The 19,087-nt window shown below is 35.6% G+C and overlaps 1 protein-coding gene across 1 annotated transcript in view; it reads right to left on the bottom strand.

Moving 5' to 3' along the window:
- Positions 1–9,628: 9,628 nt before the first annotated feature.
- cdh22 (cadherin 22) overlaps positions 9,629–19,087 on the bottom strand; it is a 78,826-nt gene continuing 69,367 nt past the window's right edge. The window contains exons 10-12 of the mRNA XM_014995016.2: positions 18,788–18,937; positions 18,362–18,463; positions 9,629–11,349 (exon numbers count right to left, since the gene is read on the bottom strand). Of these exons, the coding sequence (XP_014850502.2) occupies positions 10,820–11,349; positions 18,362–18,463; positions 18,788–18,937 (782 nt within the window). The 3' untranslated portion in view covers positions 9,629–10,819. The remainder of the gene's footprint in view (positions 11,350–18,361; positions 18,464–18,787; positions 18,938–19,087) is intronic.

Here is a 19,087-nt window from a genome sequence, read left to right as displayed (position 1 = left end):
ATAAAATACATGATTATCTACAAGTCATAATTATGCCTCCTTTTTTTTTACTGGAAAAAAGTAAATGTAATTAGAAAGTGTAGAAATACTGAGTCCAACCTTAGAACTTAAAAAGACAAGTAACTGCATAAAGACATGAGCATGTCCATAAAACTAGAAGTTTTGGTAGTGTGCTGCTTGGGTGCATTTATGAGTGAGTTAACCCACTTGCAGGTAGGAAAGACAGCAGCAATTATATTGGAGCATATTGTTTTTTTTACACTTCATCAATTGTAAAAAAATAAATAAGAAAGAAAGAAAGAGAGAAAAAAAGAAAGAAAGAAAGAAAGAAAGAAATAAAAAACAGTCTTGCATTAAATGAGAGGGGACATTTTTTTAAAATATGAAAACATTCAAGTTACTGACCAATTTCTAGAAGACTTAATGACAAACCAAGGTCAGCCCTCTGACACCTTCCCCCATCCCGCAGAAAAACAACAAAAAAAGAAAAACATGGAGTTGGTGTATGGCTATATAGCCATAACCTTGAATTAAAAGTAAATGTTTTAACACCTGATTGCATTAGCTCTAAAAGTGGTGTAAGGGGCAAAACCAAAAGCATGTTGTTTGGCAATCATTAACAATGTTGAAAACAAATTTTGCAGCAATCAGCATGAAAACCTTAGCCTACCTGTCAAGAAAGGCCATCTAGTGCATACCTGGACTTGATCTGCCGCCGATAGACCTGCTCACCTTGCATGCACAGAATGCTTCCAATGTGCTTCCCATCAATTAATATTTCTGCTCCTCAAAAACACGGTCAGATGAGAACACAACATTGTTTTTCTTGTTTTGTTTTCTTTTTATACCATGACGTACAAGAGTGAATTTATTGGATTTTTTCAGCACTACATCTTTTTGCAAGCACACCTGAATGAATGACTAATGCTACATGTAACAGGACACTTACATTGTTTGTTTAATTCAGATTGAAAACACATCCTCCCACATTCATGGCAATGAAGTTGGGCTTGTTTGAAGTATTTGCAATGTGGTCCTCATTATTTTTCACACAAAACGAGTACAGATCAAAAAGTGGAGAACAGAAGGGATTGTAAGGACTCATGAGAATGAGCAATAACCTTGCCAATGGCATTCGTTGTATGAGTGTGTGTGTGTGTCATGAATGTGTGTAGGGATGTGTGTGTGGAGCATCAGTTTGCTTGGAGTAGACATATACTAGGCCAGCTGAGACAGCTTATACACACCCCAGCACCTGGTTGGTCCCATGTAGACACACTTAAACACACACCTACTTGCAAACACACATTTATTCTTCAAAGCAGGCCCATATTTACTGAGTATGTGTCCATGAGAAGAGGAGATGCAACCTTGTTGAAAGACAGCCTAGGCTTTCACCAAAGAGATGGTAAACTCTTTGGTTGTAGTAATTATGTTAGCAAAGGTTGAAAAGCAGCAGTAAATCCAACAACAGCTTTTGGTAAACATGTCAAACTCTGTGTTTGGATGATTTCCATAAAAAAATTTAAAAAAAAAACATCAAAGCTAATTCAAAAAAGAGAAATATGAGATAAAACTGAACGGATAAAATGAATGAAACAAATTAAACTAAAAATCTAATTTGAAATGTTTCATCTTTGAATGGCTTGCCTCAGAGGAGCTCCTGCAAAATGTGCCAGTACAGGAAAGTTAATAAAATAATGATTTAATTTCTTCAGCAACATAGTTTCACAGATTTGAAATAAGTAGGCTCCACTGTATGGTTGTAAATATTACATGAGTCAGGTCATTGAGAGAGTAATTGGCTTTTAGAGTTGGCTGATAGTGCTCTACCATCCTTGCTGAGATTTATAATGTTGACTTACTGTACAAGACACAGAAGGTAATCACTGACACAGTTTGTCCCAAAGCGCAATCTCCCTCTCACCCTCCGGCATTAGAAAAGGAGTGCGATTCTTTAAGGGCAAACAGGTGCCAACCTCAATCAACTTGGAATTCTTAATACATGAAAAGGCCCAAATGAAAAAAAAGAAAAAGAAAGTAAGGTTTCATCTGTTAAAATTAGATCAAGGCAAATCCAAAGCTTGATTCTAAATGCTTTTTTTTTTTTGTCTTTCCATTTGATCTCTGCTAATTCATCTTCAAGTCTCCCCCACCCGCTCTCTCTAGGTTTTGTTGGAATTAAATTGATTTGCATAATGAAAGACGATCAAATTTGCCGTGCAGAAGTAAAATAGAAATAAAAAAAGGACTTTCCTCCGAGGGCGAATGGGGTGGGAGCCACATGAGAAAGGGAGAGTTGAAAGAAAGAAACAATAAAATGCAATTATACAGCTTCAATAAACCCATAATTCCAGCACGTACAAAAATACCCAGATAGGCGGTTCATATTATTTCATTTGACAAAGCTGTAAAGGCTCATTCAAAGCTGCACATGCCTCACAAAACCGCAAATTGTCTAATCACTTTATTTTTTTCTTTTGAAGGGAATTAGTATGTTGCTAACCCTTGTGACTGTCTTCACTTTCTAGGTGTTATTACTAATTACATTTCTGTTGTGATGGTAATGCTCAGCAATCTCTAACAAAGAAACTCATCTAATTATTCTGTGTTTTATGTTTCAGGGTGCCATTCTGAGGTGGTGGAATTATTTTACTTCCAGTACCTTTGTGTTCTGATATTTACGGAATGTTGGTATCTACATAAATCCCAAAAAAGAAAGAGGATATGAGACACAAATGAGCCCTCTACTAGTGTATCCACAGTAACTAAAGCAGCTGTGCTTTAAACTTTGCTTTGATAAATACATTTTCCTTATACTGATTTTTTTATCAGGAAAAAAAAAGAAAAAGAAAGATGCTTCATTCCTTGTAAAATCATTTTCAAGAATCGCCTGCCTAACAAACATATCCTAGACACAGAAACAGGTAAATATGTTTTCTTTGGTTCTTGTAACAACTTGGCAAAACTGAAAGGATTTCCTAATTACTTCTTAATTAATTAACAGCCATTTTTAACCAATTTCAGAAAACGTTACAAAACCATGTTTCATCCAAGATTGTAAAGTGTATAGGTAACTCTTAATTTGAGTAAAAAGTAAAAAGACAAACCATAGAAATATAGTTTATATAATGGCACATTTATTGTAAATGTGTTATAAAAGACCTATTTACAGAGAGGAAATTGGATTAATTAAAGTTTGGATTTATTAATGTTTTAGATGTCTTAAAGTTTTAAAGCTATTTAAACTGACACAGCTCAGTAAGTGCATTCAAGGCTTTTGTTTTGTTTCCTTCGTCTCATTCCTTGTGTCCTGTGGTTGGATCCTCTCTCCAGCCATCATCCTCTTACATCATGACAAAGAGTTCTAATGCCAAACCCTTAAGTGTCTAAAATATTTATAAATCATAATTTATTCAGGTAAAATGTAGGTTTAAATTTTAAAATGCTTAGAGGAGGCTATTAGTGCCAACACATCTGGAGACAACAACACTAAAGAGCCATCAAGAAGGTTTACTCGGAGCTTTGTGTTTCAGGCAAATCCCTTAACTGTACTTTCCATCAACACACAGCCACATATTCGAGTATTAAAATTTGCTGAGTTAGTAAAATTTTAAGACTGCACACATAATATATGACACAAAAAAATTACAGGCTACTAAAGAATATTCAGAAATTGTTTAAGGAACGGAATGCGAGATGTGAGATAACAGGTATATTTAACTTAAAACGACCATGTATAAACGCTATTACAAAGTATGTGTCTCTCTGTTGCTGACTTTAAGCTTTTAAATAGTTTGGCAGAAAACCTCAAACTAAGTAATATCATGAAAAAGTATAAAATGAATATAAAATAACATAAAATGATTAGAAGCTATTAAGGAACTAGAACATTTGAAATCTAATTAAAACCTTTGTGATGGTGATTTACTGTCTAATCTTTCTGGTTTTTGTTCCTCTCAGGGCCTTGGGACCGACCGACCGACCGACCGACCGGCCGGCCGGCAGTGGATCTAATCTAATCGTATCTGTTCTTAACTTTGTTCGCAGGTTATTTGATTTTTATCAGAGTATTTGTTTATTTTGCACTTTGTTTTCTCAATAAACTGAACTGTCTTAGGCAACAGTTATCCAACTAATCTTACTCCTCCTTATTGCATCCAAGTGTACTAATCAATTATTTTGTTTTCAGTTTTTGCGTTTGCGTGTTTATTTAAATATAGATGACCACTTATCCACTTTTCCACTCCTAAAGACAAAAGAAGGTCATAATTAAGAAAAAAAAACAAACAGATTATTACAAAACCACTTTAAGTGATCTGTGTGTAATTGCTAGTTACCACTTAACACCAAGAAACTAAACTACTTTTACCGCAGCTTCTTAAATGGGAATATTTAAAGATCTGTATTTCACTCCAATCCATTATGAAACTTTTTACACTTTGTCACACACACCTTAGAAAAACGGATAGAAAAACCTGTCAGAATGAAGAAAACCATTGTTGCACAAAGTATCAAACTTTCCAGAAGGACAAGGACATGGAAAACTTAGAACAAAGAGAGATAAGTCTCGTTTTGACAAGCGTTTAAGTTCAAGTAGCTACTGTGATAGCAAAATTTTATGTGGGGGAGTTGTGATGTCTACAGGGACTGAAAGTGAGAAACATCAAACCACAAAAACAAATAATAGTATAAAGAGGCTGGCATAAAACAATTGATTCCTAGTAGGATCAGCAGTACACATGTGGCAGCATCAAGTGATGTTGCATGGTTGAAGTCGTCAAGTTGTTTTCAACCATGCTCAGTTTATAAAGGAGAAATCTGTGTTGGATTACATACTGTAGTTTCCACAATTATCATGGTGCATATGTAAAAAAAAGAAAGTCTTTAAACTAAATTAATCTTTTATTGTCTCAAACTTAGCAATTTTACAGTGGAATCCATTCTTTTAGAGCTTCAGAAGAAGGGCTGAGTCTTAGGTTGAAGGCCTGTCGTAAATGGCAAGAGGTCAAGAATCAAACCTTGAGTAGTTGTGTTGAAAACTATAGCTTTCCATCTACAGTGTGCCTGATTTACCACACAGCCAGGCATTAATTTGGATACATTTATTAAAGTAGAAGAAAACTCAGTTGTAAAATCTATTTTCTTTTATATAAGACATGTATTGATGTTCAAAAGTCTGGAAACCACAAGAACTGTGTCAAACAAGGCTGGATGGATAGTGAGCAAGATTGCAAGTCAGTAGAATTCCAGCACTAAATATTACAGAAAACTACTAGGAAGTTGCAAAATCTCCATGACAAAAACTTACTAATAAGATTAAACATATATTTACCAGGGTTGCTAATAATTGTGAATTGTGCTGTATCAACTAGGGTATGGATCAATACATAGTTAGTATATGCTATGTGTGAATCAATAAATAATTAATAAACTGCAAACTTTAATTTAGATTTTACCACCTATAAAAGCACACCTGGTTTGTTCCCTGACTGGAAAGAAAACTATTTATCCTTTTCTGTGTTAGGGCAACACCTCTGATCCTCCAGTGTGTCTTTTCCTGGCAGGCTAAACCTTCAAGAAACAGAAGGATTAACTGAACCTTTTGCTTTTAACACCTTTGGAGCTAAAACAATCTACACAAGATGCACAAAAGACACAGCAAAACCAAAATCAATAACAATATATTAATTTCTTAGATGCCTGCATGTGTTGGTGCCAGTGATGCTTTACTGCAGAAGTGCTAAATCACTTTCTGTTTTTCTGAGCACTAATTCATAATTTGTGTTCATGCATACAGGGCTTCTTTGAATGCTAGCAGAAGTTTTCTGCTCAAAGCCACTAGCAGATTTACTCCAGAATGTATGCTTATTTTTGTTTGTTTTCTGGAGGGGACTTAGGAGGGACCAGTAGGTATGTGCAACAAAAGTCCTCTCTTTTGTTTTTTAAAGGCTTTCCCAAGGAGGTTAATCATCAGTCAGCTTGCTTATTTTGTACTTCTCAGTCAAAGAATGAGCAGGTTTCTTCCACATAATAGGTACATAAAAAGATCATGGAAGGGTAGAAGTGTAAAATTTAAAACACAATCTCTTCAACTTCCCATGCATTTGTAATGCAAACCAGGACCACGTCTGTAATGTAGCTGCCTGAGGCTCTTGCAAAGCCTCCCTGTCTCCTTACACTAGGGAAGTGATTTACAATTTAGATGCATGTTATAATTTGATGCCTTTATTCTCTCTTCATTGTGTTTTATCTTATGAATCTGTCTTCGTTTTAAACTTTTTGTTGTAAATGTAGCCTAAAACAAACTTATGTTGTTTTTTTTTATGTTTTTCTTTTATGTTCCTAAAACAAATGGAACATTTTAGCAAACATTTGTTAAATTAGTAAAATAACAACAAAGAAATAAACTGCTTTCACTCAGCTTTCAGTAAAATACTTGTCAGCGCGATAAAAACAAGTAATTTGATGATTAAAGGACAAACTGAAAAGCTCTGTCAGAGTGCAGTTTTTATAAATGGCCATTTCAGTATAACAGCCATCTCATCTTAACATTTGGGTTTTTCAGTGAGCAGTATTTGTTTTGTGATGTAGGCCAAGTTTGTTTAAGCGTCCTCTCTTAATCAAAACAGTTTTTTTTTTTTTTGACGAGTTAAAGTCAGTATTTTTTTTTAATTATGCCTTGAAACTAAATAACTAATGTTATGCCGCTATTAGGCAACATATGATTGATATTTCCTGCAGTTCACATTTACGTCCCCCTCCCACCACCAACGTTTAATCAATTGTCATTACCAAGTCAAGTACAAAGAGAAGAGAAGCGAAGATTTAATGTGCTCTCCACTATCCCCTCAAGAACTGTCAATCACCAAAGCTCTATCTGCATAACTAATGGCCATCTTCTTATTGCCCTTGGAATTTGGGGGAGGATGTTCTGACTGATGGCAACACACTTCATGTTCACATGTGTAGGTCATCACTAAGGAGTGACATGTTCCTTGACAGTGATAAAGGTGATGCTCTTTTACAACTGAAGAATATGAGCACAGCTGGGAACTTTCTTCTTCTTTTGAAGAAAACTGACATTTCATAGAATTAGACCCATGACATGAGGTTGACTCAGCAGGATGGCACTCTTATGTTTCTTGTATTTATATCCAGTCCTACTGACTTTGAAGCTCATGATGATCTACAAAGTCTATGGCCACAAGCCTGTAGCCTTTGTCAGTCAGAAAACGCTGAAGGGACAGGATAGCTAGCAGTGAATAAATGCCTGCCAAGCACTTTCTTCCAAAAGACACATATCATTAGGGCACTTATGCAGTACAACAAAATACACTCTCAAGCACTTTGTTGAAGAAATGCAAGGGGTGATCCAAAGTGTAAAGTCAATCTTAATTGCTTTCATATTGTAAATTTGTTTGAGTTAATGCAGTGTTCCACCAATAATTTTTAGCTTCTGTCAAAACAATTCACTATAATGTTTTCAAGCGGTTTTTTCTTTACTTAGAAATGTGGATGTTTTTTTGTTTTTTTTTTTCTTTTTCTTTTTCCAAAACTCAAAATCAAATATAATTAAAAGTACACTTACATCTAGCCCAACAAATCATTTATTTGCGGGTTAGATTTGTCACATCTCATTAAATCAGTCGCATAGCTTGCAAAACACGCTATCTCTTTTATTTTTTTTTTTCATTTCATCAAATTAATTTAAGTGTTTTATTAGGATTTTACATAACAGATTAAATGTCATGTATGGGTGTGAAAATAAAAGATGATTATGCATGTTTCCAGCTGTTTTATAAATAATTGTATTTCCAATTAGTCTGATACCCCTAAATAAAATCCATTGCAAATGCCTTCGGAAGTCTTGTAATTTGTAAAAAGAGGCTACATGTGTCTGTTTTAAATTTTGTATTAATTCAACTGCTCTGTGAAGCCCTCATGTCACTGAACATCAGTGAACAAAAAGAAAGAAGAAGCCAGCAAATATGTCAGATGTAAAATTGCTGAGCACTTTAAAGCAAGTTAATATTGTTAAAATAATTTCAACATTGTGCACATCAACTTTAAATACCTCAAATAGACATAAAAAAAATATGGCACAAATATACAAACATTTGTCAGATGTGACAAAATTGGATGTTCAGCATGCAAAAGGGAATTTTGTGGCAAATAAGTAATTTTTCACCCTGAATTGTAAAACATACTACTGGCACCATCGGGTTGTAGGCTTACTTTTCTTCAGCTAGCACAAAAAAGATAACAGTTGATGGGAGGGGAGATGAATGGAGCTTTAACCCTCCTGCAGTCTTAATGTGATGATCAGAAGGAGAACAGCAGATGTCATGATTGGACAACATGACATCTGCATCTGCTTAGACCTTTCTAATGTAAATAGAAGAATTTAGATTTCTAAGTGCTTCAAACTGACGGTTTGACGAGGTGCCCAGTCAAAGTGTCAGTTCCCAAAACCACACACACAAAACAAAAAAGGCATTGAAAAAGCACACATGGGGTCAGTGCCACCCACTGGGACTGCGCACAGGGTCAAAAGCTTGCAGGATTCAGTGGACCCGGTTTATTAGGACTGCAGGAGGGATTAATGGGGTCATTCTTGAAGAAAAAAAGACATACTACTGGAGCTGTTCCATGGGAATATTATTAAATATGATCAAAGTTATAATGAAATGGCATATTAACAGCAAAATTTTATATTCAGGTGTTAGAAAGACAAAATCTATTCCTAAAGCCAATTCAGAAGGAATGGCAGAATTTAAACTAATCTCACAGTTAATCCAATGTGACTATTGATGTGTGATTAAAACAAATATGAATTATATTAATTTTACTTCAAACTATGCAATTTTTTGTGCTTTCTGTCTCAATAAATCCAAATAAAATCACACATACATCAAGTTTCTAATTGTAACTTCACATAAATGGGGAAACAACTCAGTAGTACAAATACCTTCGCTGTACTCTGTAGTCAAATGGTTGCTAAAATGTACTTCCTTAAAACGTAGAAAGTACATTGTTTTATGAATTGCTATTATCTTAGAATAATAAAACAAGAATGATAACGATCCGACTGCAACAACATTAAATGAAGATGTTTTGTCTTAGATGCCAAAATTAAAGCATAAATGTTCTGCTGTTAGGCTGAAATTATTTTTTTCCATCAAACATAATATTTCAACAAAACAGTTTACTTGAAGAAGAGTATTATCAGGTGAACGTGAATCCCATTTACTGTCTTGCAGGGCATTTTAAAAATCAGATGAAATTAACTTTGCATGCTTTGGCATTCTCTGGTGACTTTGACAATTACAGTAGTTTGGCAGAAGACAGTCATGAGGGAGATACACCGAGTATAAATTCTTTGTTTGGCCGGATCCTCTCATACGGAGTGTTTGTTTCAACCTCAAACTAATCTTTCTATCTATCCCTGGTGTGAATAAAAACAAGCTCTGCAAATATTCATAATTCAGGCAATGTCTTCAGCAAACAATTCACACTCAACAACTGTTAACATGGGGGCTCTATTCACTTTATCACTGGCGTCTCACTTAATGAGCAATTTTCAATACACCACTGCACACATTTTGATTTACAAAAAAGTTAAATATTTATTGGTCTTTTTCTTTTTTATAATTTTTCCATACATTTGCAATTTAAGGTAAACATGGAGTAACTTGGGATAAAAGGTTGATGTGATCCGATCTGATCATGTGTTACCACAACCTCCCCAAGCCCGATTAAAACAACCCAACAATAAATAAAATAAAATAAAACAATTTGATTATAAAATGGAATCAACATATTTTACACACTCACACGAAAAATATGAAATAATTTCTGGCTGTTTTTGTCACAAAGTTGACCACCAGCCAGCTTCATAAAACAATCATTTGTTTTTATTTTATTTGTATTTTTTTTGTGAAACCCTGCAGCAGTTTGTGCCTTGTTGCCCCACAAATGACTGCAGAGAAAGTAGGAAAAAGACACTGTTAACACGCAATTGTCCTCAGTTTCTCACCTTCAAAATTTATCTTTTAATAAACCACAAAAAAATGTTTTTTTTTGTTTGTTTTGTTTTTTTTTGTTGTTGTTTTTTCAGGCTGAAAGATCCAGACTGCGTTCTGCTTTGTATTTCTCTTCAACGGGTTATTGTACAAAATTTATCAAAGAAAATAAAACATTTTACCAGTGTGTAAATTTTAGATAGCCCACGTATCACTTCAGTACTTTTGTTTTGTGCAATGATCTGGCACTGCTGCTCTTTCTTCTCCCTTAGTGAAGTCATTCTCCATAATGTGTATTCAACACCAAGAGTTACCATCGTATGAATAAATAAATAAATAAAAATAAATAAATATATGAATATTCCTTTTTTTTTAAATATGCCATTTAAACGGTGTACTTCCATATTACTAAGTTTTACCCAAGTAATAATGATTCTCGTCACTCTCAGTGTCCTATAGGTTTAACTAAAGACTTGCATGTTGGGCGCAGAAAATAACCTCTTTACAAACAAACAAACAAACAAAAAACTAAATAGCACTTTTTATGCCCCCATTCTTTTAGCCTAAAAATATTTCAAGGAAAATCAAAACAAAAGTTTAAAATCAATGTCGTCTCAGAGCTCAAAGTCTACATTGGAAAATTTCCAAAATGAGATGAAAAGTTTGCACTCTGACTGAAATGAGCACACAAGGTTAGCTCTGATGATTTTAGAAGAGTGCCAGAGGGTGAGGAGACAGAAAAAAAACGAGGGAAAAGGAGTGTTTAACTGTCTCTCTGTAGATAAGAAACTGTGCTAGGATGCTTCCTCCTCAGTCTTTCCTGGAGCGTAGTAGCCTGCCAGTTGCCTAAAGCGTGGCCCCCAGTCGCTGAGGTAGGAGAAATCCAGCTCAGATGTGGTGGACAGCGTGTGGATTGAACTGAGTGAAAGCGCAGGTGAACTGGTGCCCTCAAAGGCGTATGTCTGGAATGAGTCATATGGCGGCACTGACAGGTCAGCGTCAGCCTGCTCCACCTTCTTCCGTATGTAGCCTTTGAAAAGGGAGAAGTCTGTTGCTGCTGCCATAGCTCCGTCCACCCCACCTCCCACTCTGTTTGCTTGTATCCACTGAGGCAACGAGCGGATGTCCGGTCCAGAGTCACAGCTTTTGGCCTCTGGGAAGTCATAGAGGTTCCTCAGTGCGCTCATGTCATATGCCTGAGTGTCCTGCTCCCCTCCACCTTCGTCATTGTATTTGATGACGTTATCTCTCATGTCCTCCTCGTCCTCTGCCATCCTTTGGCCTTTCCTGTGGCGTTTAAGGGTGAGGATCAGCAAGACAAGAACTGAAAATGGTAGAAAGCAAAAGGAAGACAGCGCTTTATTAAAGCTTTGAAATGATATATTTACAGATATAAAGTCTTCAAAAAACTTTCAATAGTAGAAAAAACATAAAAACAGATGATGCAGGGTTACACTGGAATCATTTTAAAACCTCAGTGTACAAGATATTGACTGTGACATGCTCTGTAAAATATGAATCAGTGTTAGTTTAAAAAGCTAAAATGTTAGAATATAAGTCCTCATCATTTTCTCAAAAACGTAAACTCCAATGATGCCAACAACTTGTGCTACAAAAAATATGACAAAATGTGTTTGGCAAATTTTCTCTTTGGGTGATAGCTTTGAAACTATTTAAAGTTTGTACCTATTCTCTCTATAACTTTGATTTATCCTACCTGAAGGTAATGTATGATCAAGTTATCCATTTCAAACACATGAGCATTGATTTTTCACATCTTTCATAGCCTTACAAAAAATCTGCTACAAAAAGCCCTAATGGTGTCCGATACCACATCAATACTCATTCAAGTCTAATAAAATCGAGATGCTTGGGTTTTAAACTTGGAAATGTAAGCATTCAGCAAAAGAGACAATATGTCAGAGACATAAGTTCGAGCTAAAAAAAGATGGATTAGGACACAAAAAGGCTTCAAAAGAGATCTAAGGCTTAATATCTGTTACTGAAGATAAAGAACTTTTTTTTTCTGATCATTTTGATTGATGCAAAAACAGTTCTTTGATTAGACATCTACACTTACAGTGCCTTGAAAAAGTATTTGTCCTTCTTTCTTGGCTTTTTGTCAGTTAAACCTTGATAATTATCAAACATAATTTAATATCTGACAAAGACAAATACAAAATGTGGTTTTGATGAAAATGTAATTTATTATTACATAGCTAATTTATAATTTAATTGCCCCTAACACCATGCACTGCTTGAACATCTTGGTGGTAACAACTTCTATCAAGTTCTTGTGATATTTTTCAGTGAACTGAGATATTGTGACCCAAGCCATTTTGAAGAACAGTTATGTATAAGGCAAATTTTTGGCGATAGTGACATTTATTGCACAAGAAGAGCAGAGTGAGAAGAGGAAGACGTGCAGCAAATGGGCCAGGGCCAGGAATTGAGACAGTTGTGTTGAGGACTGTAGCCTCTGAGTATGATGCAACTGTTCTACCACTGTGTCATGTGGTGCACCTCGAAAAACTATTTTAATTCAGCCACAATACAGGATTTTTGCTTTGGATCTTCAATCCTGCAAAGGTAAGGTGCAAAACCAAAGTCTGGACAGAGAGCAGAAAACATGGTTCCATAAATTACAGGGAATCCTCCAGGTTCTGAAGAGATGAAAGAAGACTAGACCAGCACAATCCCATCAACATGTTCATCAGTTTCTGGTTTTCTATTTGGTCTTGTCAGGCCAAAGAATATTTCAGAAATGTTTGGCTCAACATGATGGTTTTTAGGAAACATTACATGGGCATTTCTGTTTATCTTGGATTGCAGTGGTTTTCACTGTGGATCTCTACAGTTGTGGTTTTGCCTTTTCTTCTTTTTTACTGGTAATTGACTTCAAATTCAGATTATCTTTAGTTTTCATTCAGCAAAACAACATTGATTGATTCTCTGACATTAAATGTCTTCTCCCAACATGTTATTTGACCACCAAACAATTATATGCAAACACAAACAAATTAATAAAAAATAAACACAAATAAACAAAGGTACATTTTGAAATTTAGTTTCTTTTTTTTATCTCATTCTTAGCTCTAAGTTGGAAAAAAACTCACCTTTACCCTATAAAATAGTATTGTGGGTGGACAACATCAGTGTTACTAGCACAGTCAGATGTATCAGGAGGTTGTGTCTTTTATTCTCCTCTGCATCGTGCAGTTTGAAATATGCCGTAATATTTTGCAGCCTAGAACTTTCAGAATATTAAACAGTAGTAAAAATATACAAACCTATTAGTGTCTGTCACATCTACTGGTTTTGAAAAAAGCACCCCACCACTTTAGATGTCAAGTCTGGTTTAAGCTCAGAGATGTCCCACAAATCCATGTAAACCAGACAAACATTCCAGGAGCACACTTGCAAATGTACATAATCTGCCATGTTTCCTTCAAAACCAACATTACGCAGGAAGATACAGAAGAAAAAGAGACAAAAAGCTGCTTAACAAGAAAAAAAAACAGTGCTGTGCTCTAAATTGGCTGACTAAGAGGTATGTTATCAAGAAAATGCATTTACAAATGCTTCATTCAGTCCTTTTTAAAGAAATTACTAAGCACAATAAGCTTCAAACGGGTCCTACACTGTCTTTATTGAAACATATCGACATAGTATGTTAAATGGAGCACTGAAAATTTATACATACCCATTAAGGTAAATAAAAAAAAGGAAAAAGCCCATTTAAATGTACAACAATAATCACTAATAGATAGTTGACTTTAAATAGCTTGGTAGTAAAAATAAAACTCTAAAACCCTTTCACCTAGCACCACTGACATGCTCTCAAGTAAATTATTTAAATGATGATGCAGTGATCATTTTGAGTAACGGATATCTTTTTCATTATTTTGCATATTTCACTATAATTTAAAACAATATTTATCATAGGCAATGAGTCAATTACATGAACTGTTTACAAATAGATCACAGCTGAGTTTGGATTTCACAAATAATTGTTAAACTAAAACAAAATTGAGAGCTACTGCAAAACTATTGCAAAATTTTAGATTTGATAAAAGTCAGAGTTCAGTTCAAGTTGGACAAATAAAAGTAAATTAACTTGCAATCCATATCAGTTTTTGATATTGTTTATGAATTTGTAATTTGTAAAGACATATCTCAATAATCCTTGGCAGCTGATATAGATCTAAATAAATATTCATTGTTACTTAAGAATGTTTTCTAGTTCTAAAATATAATTTAGAAAATAAGACATCTTTGTCTGTCAGCTTGTTTTATAGCTATGAGTCAACTATTGTATGTGACACCACAAAACCACCAATGCAATGTCTCATTTTTCCTCCCTTAAACCGGCACAGAGGGAAGCTGCTTTAAAAAACAAACAAACACACAAGCAAAGAGTTATTTGGATTTAGTTAAAAGTAGACCCCATGAATCTTTAAGAACAGATAACAACATGCCAAAATCAACAAGCTATCAGAGATAAAAAAAAAAAAAAAAGACTTTCTGTTTATACTGGGGGTTGTTGGTTTGCCCATCACGACAGCCATCTGTTTGCTATAAAATGAGATATGGCTGCACTCTTTTATTGCCACACTAGGTATTATTATTGGTCCTTCATGAAGTCTGTACATGTAAGTCACATATGGACCTAGATAACTACATTTTGTATGCATAGAAAGCACCCTGTGGGCAGACGGTTTCTTTTAAAATGATCTCTGATTGAACAATTCTCCTCTTAACAAAGGGCAAATAATAAAAAAAAAGCTTTAAAATAATTTGCATTGTATCCTTTTTCTATTATCTGTAACTGTCTGAATTTTTTGCACGTGTCCTGAAAGGAAGACTAAAATATATCCCTTTGCAACTGTAAATCTCTTGCCAGACTACGAAGCTCTTTATGATCTACAATGGATTTTATATGGAATCTATGACTGATAACGTTGTTCTCCACTCATATTGTTTTGCTGAGCATCATTGGGGAAGCAGCATTTGTTATCATTGTCTTATTCTTCTCTTCAGTGAATGGAGAAAATTAATTGCCATGAGGCCTAAAAAAAAGTCAGTTTTATTTCTTTTTTTTTTTTTGTATTTTGCAGTGCATACTTCCATGCATACTAAACAAGCACTAAGACAGTTACTCTAAATCCACCCTAATGAGAGAAGTAAAAGAGAGAGAAAAATGCCCCATTCTGAGCTCTTTTCTGGGTCCAGATGTATAAATTTTGTTAAAGAATCTGTGGTGATATGGGACAGTCTAATAAAAAAGCAAAAACCTGTCAAACCATGAGGTATCACTCACTTTTAGGTGTGCAGATGCCTGGATGGTGAAACTCTGCAAGCCTATTTACCTTGACAATTGGCACACCTTTGAAAATGTCAATAAACACCATGTACAGAATTTACTCCTGCTGGAAGCTTATGTACCTGTGTTTAGCCGACTCCTATACATACAAAGCTGATACCCATGTGTACAGATGTTGTGATAAGTGTTCCTGACAAGACAGTTAATTTCCCCTTGGGCTGCGCTGGTTGCCCTCACGCGGGAGTTCATCACAAGCAGATGGGAGGTAATTGGAATGGATGCAAGCAGATGCTGCGGCGCAATGAAATGGATTCATCACATCAGGCCTATATAAGAGCTGATGGAGGGACTGTTTGTTTGTACGGTAATTAGGCAGAAATTTGTTTTCATTTTTCTCATCATCTTGCAATTGATGCAATAGAGGTGGTCCAGACTCCAGAGAAAGAGAGTGTTGGCCAGTTGATTAGTCATTGTGTGCACAGCAAGAGACCATGCATGCATGTGCGCAAGAAAGAGAAAAAAAACAAAAAAAAACAATGTGAAAACAATAATAGACTATAAAATAAATAGACTGTATTGCTGTTAAGAGGGTTTTGATGAGGGCTACATGCTCAAGCAGTTTGCAGTTTGATGCATGTGGTACAGTAACTAACTAGAAAAGTGTTGGAGGCTATTGTTGAGATAATAAGATTAGGCAACTGTCAGATGCTTTGTGCTAATGTTGTTATTCATAGCACGATAGCTGGGAAAACACTGCTTGTCCATTGATCCTGACCTGACAAACCCAGAGATTTCATTGTCTTGCAAGATTACTAGCAGAAGATAGGAGCTGCAACTTAGTCAGCTAAACAAGTTGTTCAATGCTTTGATGAGAAAAAAAAAAGTATTATGTTTCTACTATTTTCTACTACCGTGGTGGCTAGAAGTTGGCAGAAAATGTATTAACTCTTGTAACAGGAATGCATATGGATACAGGTGTAATAATCTAGCATGTTTGCCTTCATGAATGTGTAAAACAGATGTTGATCATCTGAAACTGCAAAAATACTCTGAGGATTAGCAAATATTACCACCTGCGGTGTGATTTATTAAACTTGAACCAGATTGCTCTGTGGTGTTCATGCATCTATATCTAGCACATTTGAAAACCAGGTGTAAACTGCCACAAACACATGTCCGTGGTCACTGTGCCAATCAGAAGGCATAGATGAAATGACAAAAGACAAAGCTTGTCAAATATTTAAAGAATGTAAAATATAAATACTAAAAAAAAATGATTAAAAATAGCCTCCAGCAATGCCAATTATGAACTACAGGATTACCAAATAATTCCAGTGTACCATCACTTTATGGCAGCACAATGCTATGTCTTGATACTCTGCAGAATAGTGTGTACATAGTCTGCTGCCTATTCCACAAATTGTGCAGACAAAAGATGTCTGTGTGGGACAAATGAATGGAGACGGACTGCTGACAATGTTTATGCAGGTAGTAAGCCAAAACAAAATAAATACCACAATTAGATTTAACAAATTAAATGCCACAAGAGATCAGTAAAACCATCACGGAGCCAAAGAAATACTGAAGATAAAACAAATACGAAAAAAAATGTCCCAATGAAAAGTGTCCCATCCCTCTTCATCCACCTCTGAAACTTCCTTTACAGTATTATATGAGGCACATTCATGTTACAATACATCATTATGTGCAATCTGCACCACTTTTGAACATGCAATCATTTGCACATGAAATCTTTGGAGATAGGGTAAATGTTTTGTTACCAACGACAGCATAAAAATCATCTGTTCTTTCACAAATCTTGCTCTTTCCTAGGGTGAAGTGTTAGTTTTCCCCTTGTGCTGATTTCGGGCCCATGTTTTGCACAATACTAAAGCCATGACACATTGCAGAGAGGTTTTTATTTTTATTTTTTATGTCCATAGGGTTGCTTCTGATTTGCAGATAACAGATTTGTTGAGGCTTTTATAACTGTGATAAGTGATGCTCTGCTTTTCAAGTTCACTGTTTCATTAATGGAGACACACTTTTAACAGCATTCATTAGAAAAGCTCTTAAATGAAAAGAGAACAATGTAAGTCATAGTTAAAGCAACATCATGTCACATCATCCATCATTCACCCCCCTGCACTGTATAAACTTTGCAGAGTCACAAAGCGGAGACAGAACACTCTGACATTAATGTCACTTCTTGCTGTCAGTAAAGAGTGCAATGCAAAGACTTATAGTAGTGGTGGGGGCCAGTAAGAGGCTAACTCATAAATTTTTTAAATATTTCAATATCAGCCAGCTTTGGTATTTGAAAGTGTAAGCATGTATATTACCATACTGGTGTACATATATATATATATATATATATATATATATATATATATATAAACATCTAAACTTGTCTGGAGAGATTTGACTATTTAAAGCTTCCCATGCAGAGGGACACAAGTGCTGAGGCAGCACTTTGCCTGTTTTTGCTCTCTAACCTTCCTGCACTTCACTCTCATCCATTCTATTTCTGCCTGTGTTCCATGGATCAAAGTGGCTTCATATCAATCATAAAACCAGGTAGAATTTGCACTCCCCCGTTAAACAAAAGCCTCTTCGTCATCAAAAGCAGATACAAAATGTCCGACATGAACATGATGGTAAGATCAAAAGTGTATTGCATTTGGATGTCATGAATCTCAGTATTTCTGCCAGTGCCTGCGCAAACATACTGGTAAAATATGGATAACTTTTAAAAATAATCAACTCATTAAAATGCACGTGGCCACATGAGTTTTGAGGGAAAAAAAATTAAACCTCAGATGCAGTATTTACACTTTTCTCCAGAACATCCTAGGGTTCAGTTATAATTTCTGTTGGATCAACTGAAGCTGACTTCTGGTGTTACCCCAAAAAAGGCAAAACTAATCCATTTAAAACAAAATACTCTTTATTTATGTTTCTCTCAGACTAATTTAAATTTAGAAATCATCCATGAGGACATTTATCTGCTTACCTATTAGTATGAGCATGCAGACCAGTAGTGCTATAAGCGCCCCAGGGCTAAGAGCTGCACTCATTACATAGGCTGTTGCATTGCAGGTCTGGATAGCTCCCTCTGCATTTAGAAAGAAAGAGAAAAAATAAGCATTTGCTGTAACATTTTTGACACTGGTGTTAAGTCACTTAAATGGAGAAACCACTTCTCAAAAGCAAAAACATTCCTTTCACCATGTTTATATTTACAGACTTGAAACCTGTGTAAGAGGTCGTTTGTCGGCAGATTTTATTGTGATGTGTTTTGCTTTCCACAAATATAGACTCAGAAATGTTTGCTAAGCAAAACAATGACACGTTGACCTTTTCATTGCACCACTGCTGCTGCCAAGGGTGACAGTGATGTTAATGTTAGTAATGGTGCTACCCCCGCAGTGGCTCTCACCTGTGTCGCAGCCACAAACATGGATGGTCAGGGTGCCGGTTGAGCTGAGGGAGGGAGGTCCGCTGTCAACAACAAGAATGGGCAGGAAGTACACATTCTGTTCATGGCGGTTAAAGCTTGACTTCTGGGTACGGATGCCAGCTGTGTTGTCTTGATGTGGGATGCGATTTAGTCAGGGGTGTGTCGGGGTCAGACAGATAAGATAAAGCAGAGAATTACACATGAGTCACTGCATGTTAGAAGAACCTATCATGCCCATCCCAGTGAGTCATTTTCTTTTCTGTTGTAGACTTAAAACTT

The sequence above is a fragment of the Poecilia mexicana genome, unplaced genomic scaffold (assembly GCF_051168715.1).
Source record: "Poecilia mexicana isolate PSO_F unplaced genomic scaffold, ASM5116871v1 scaffold_5, whole genome shotgun sequence".
Taxonomy (NCBI): Eukaryota; Metazoa; Chordata; class Actinopteri; order Cyprinodontiformes; family Poeciliidae; genus Poecilia; species Poecilia mexicana.
Note: the sequence above shows the minus strand (reverse complement) of the source record. Positions and strands in the feature narration are given on the sequence as shown.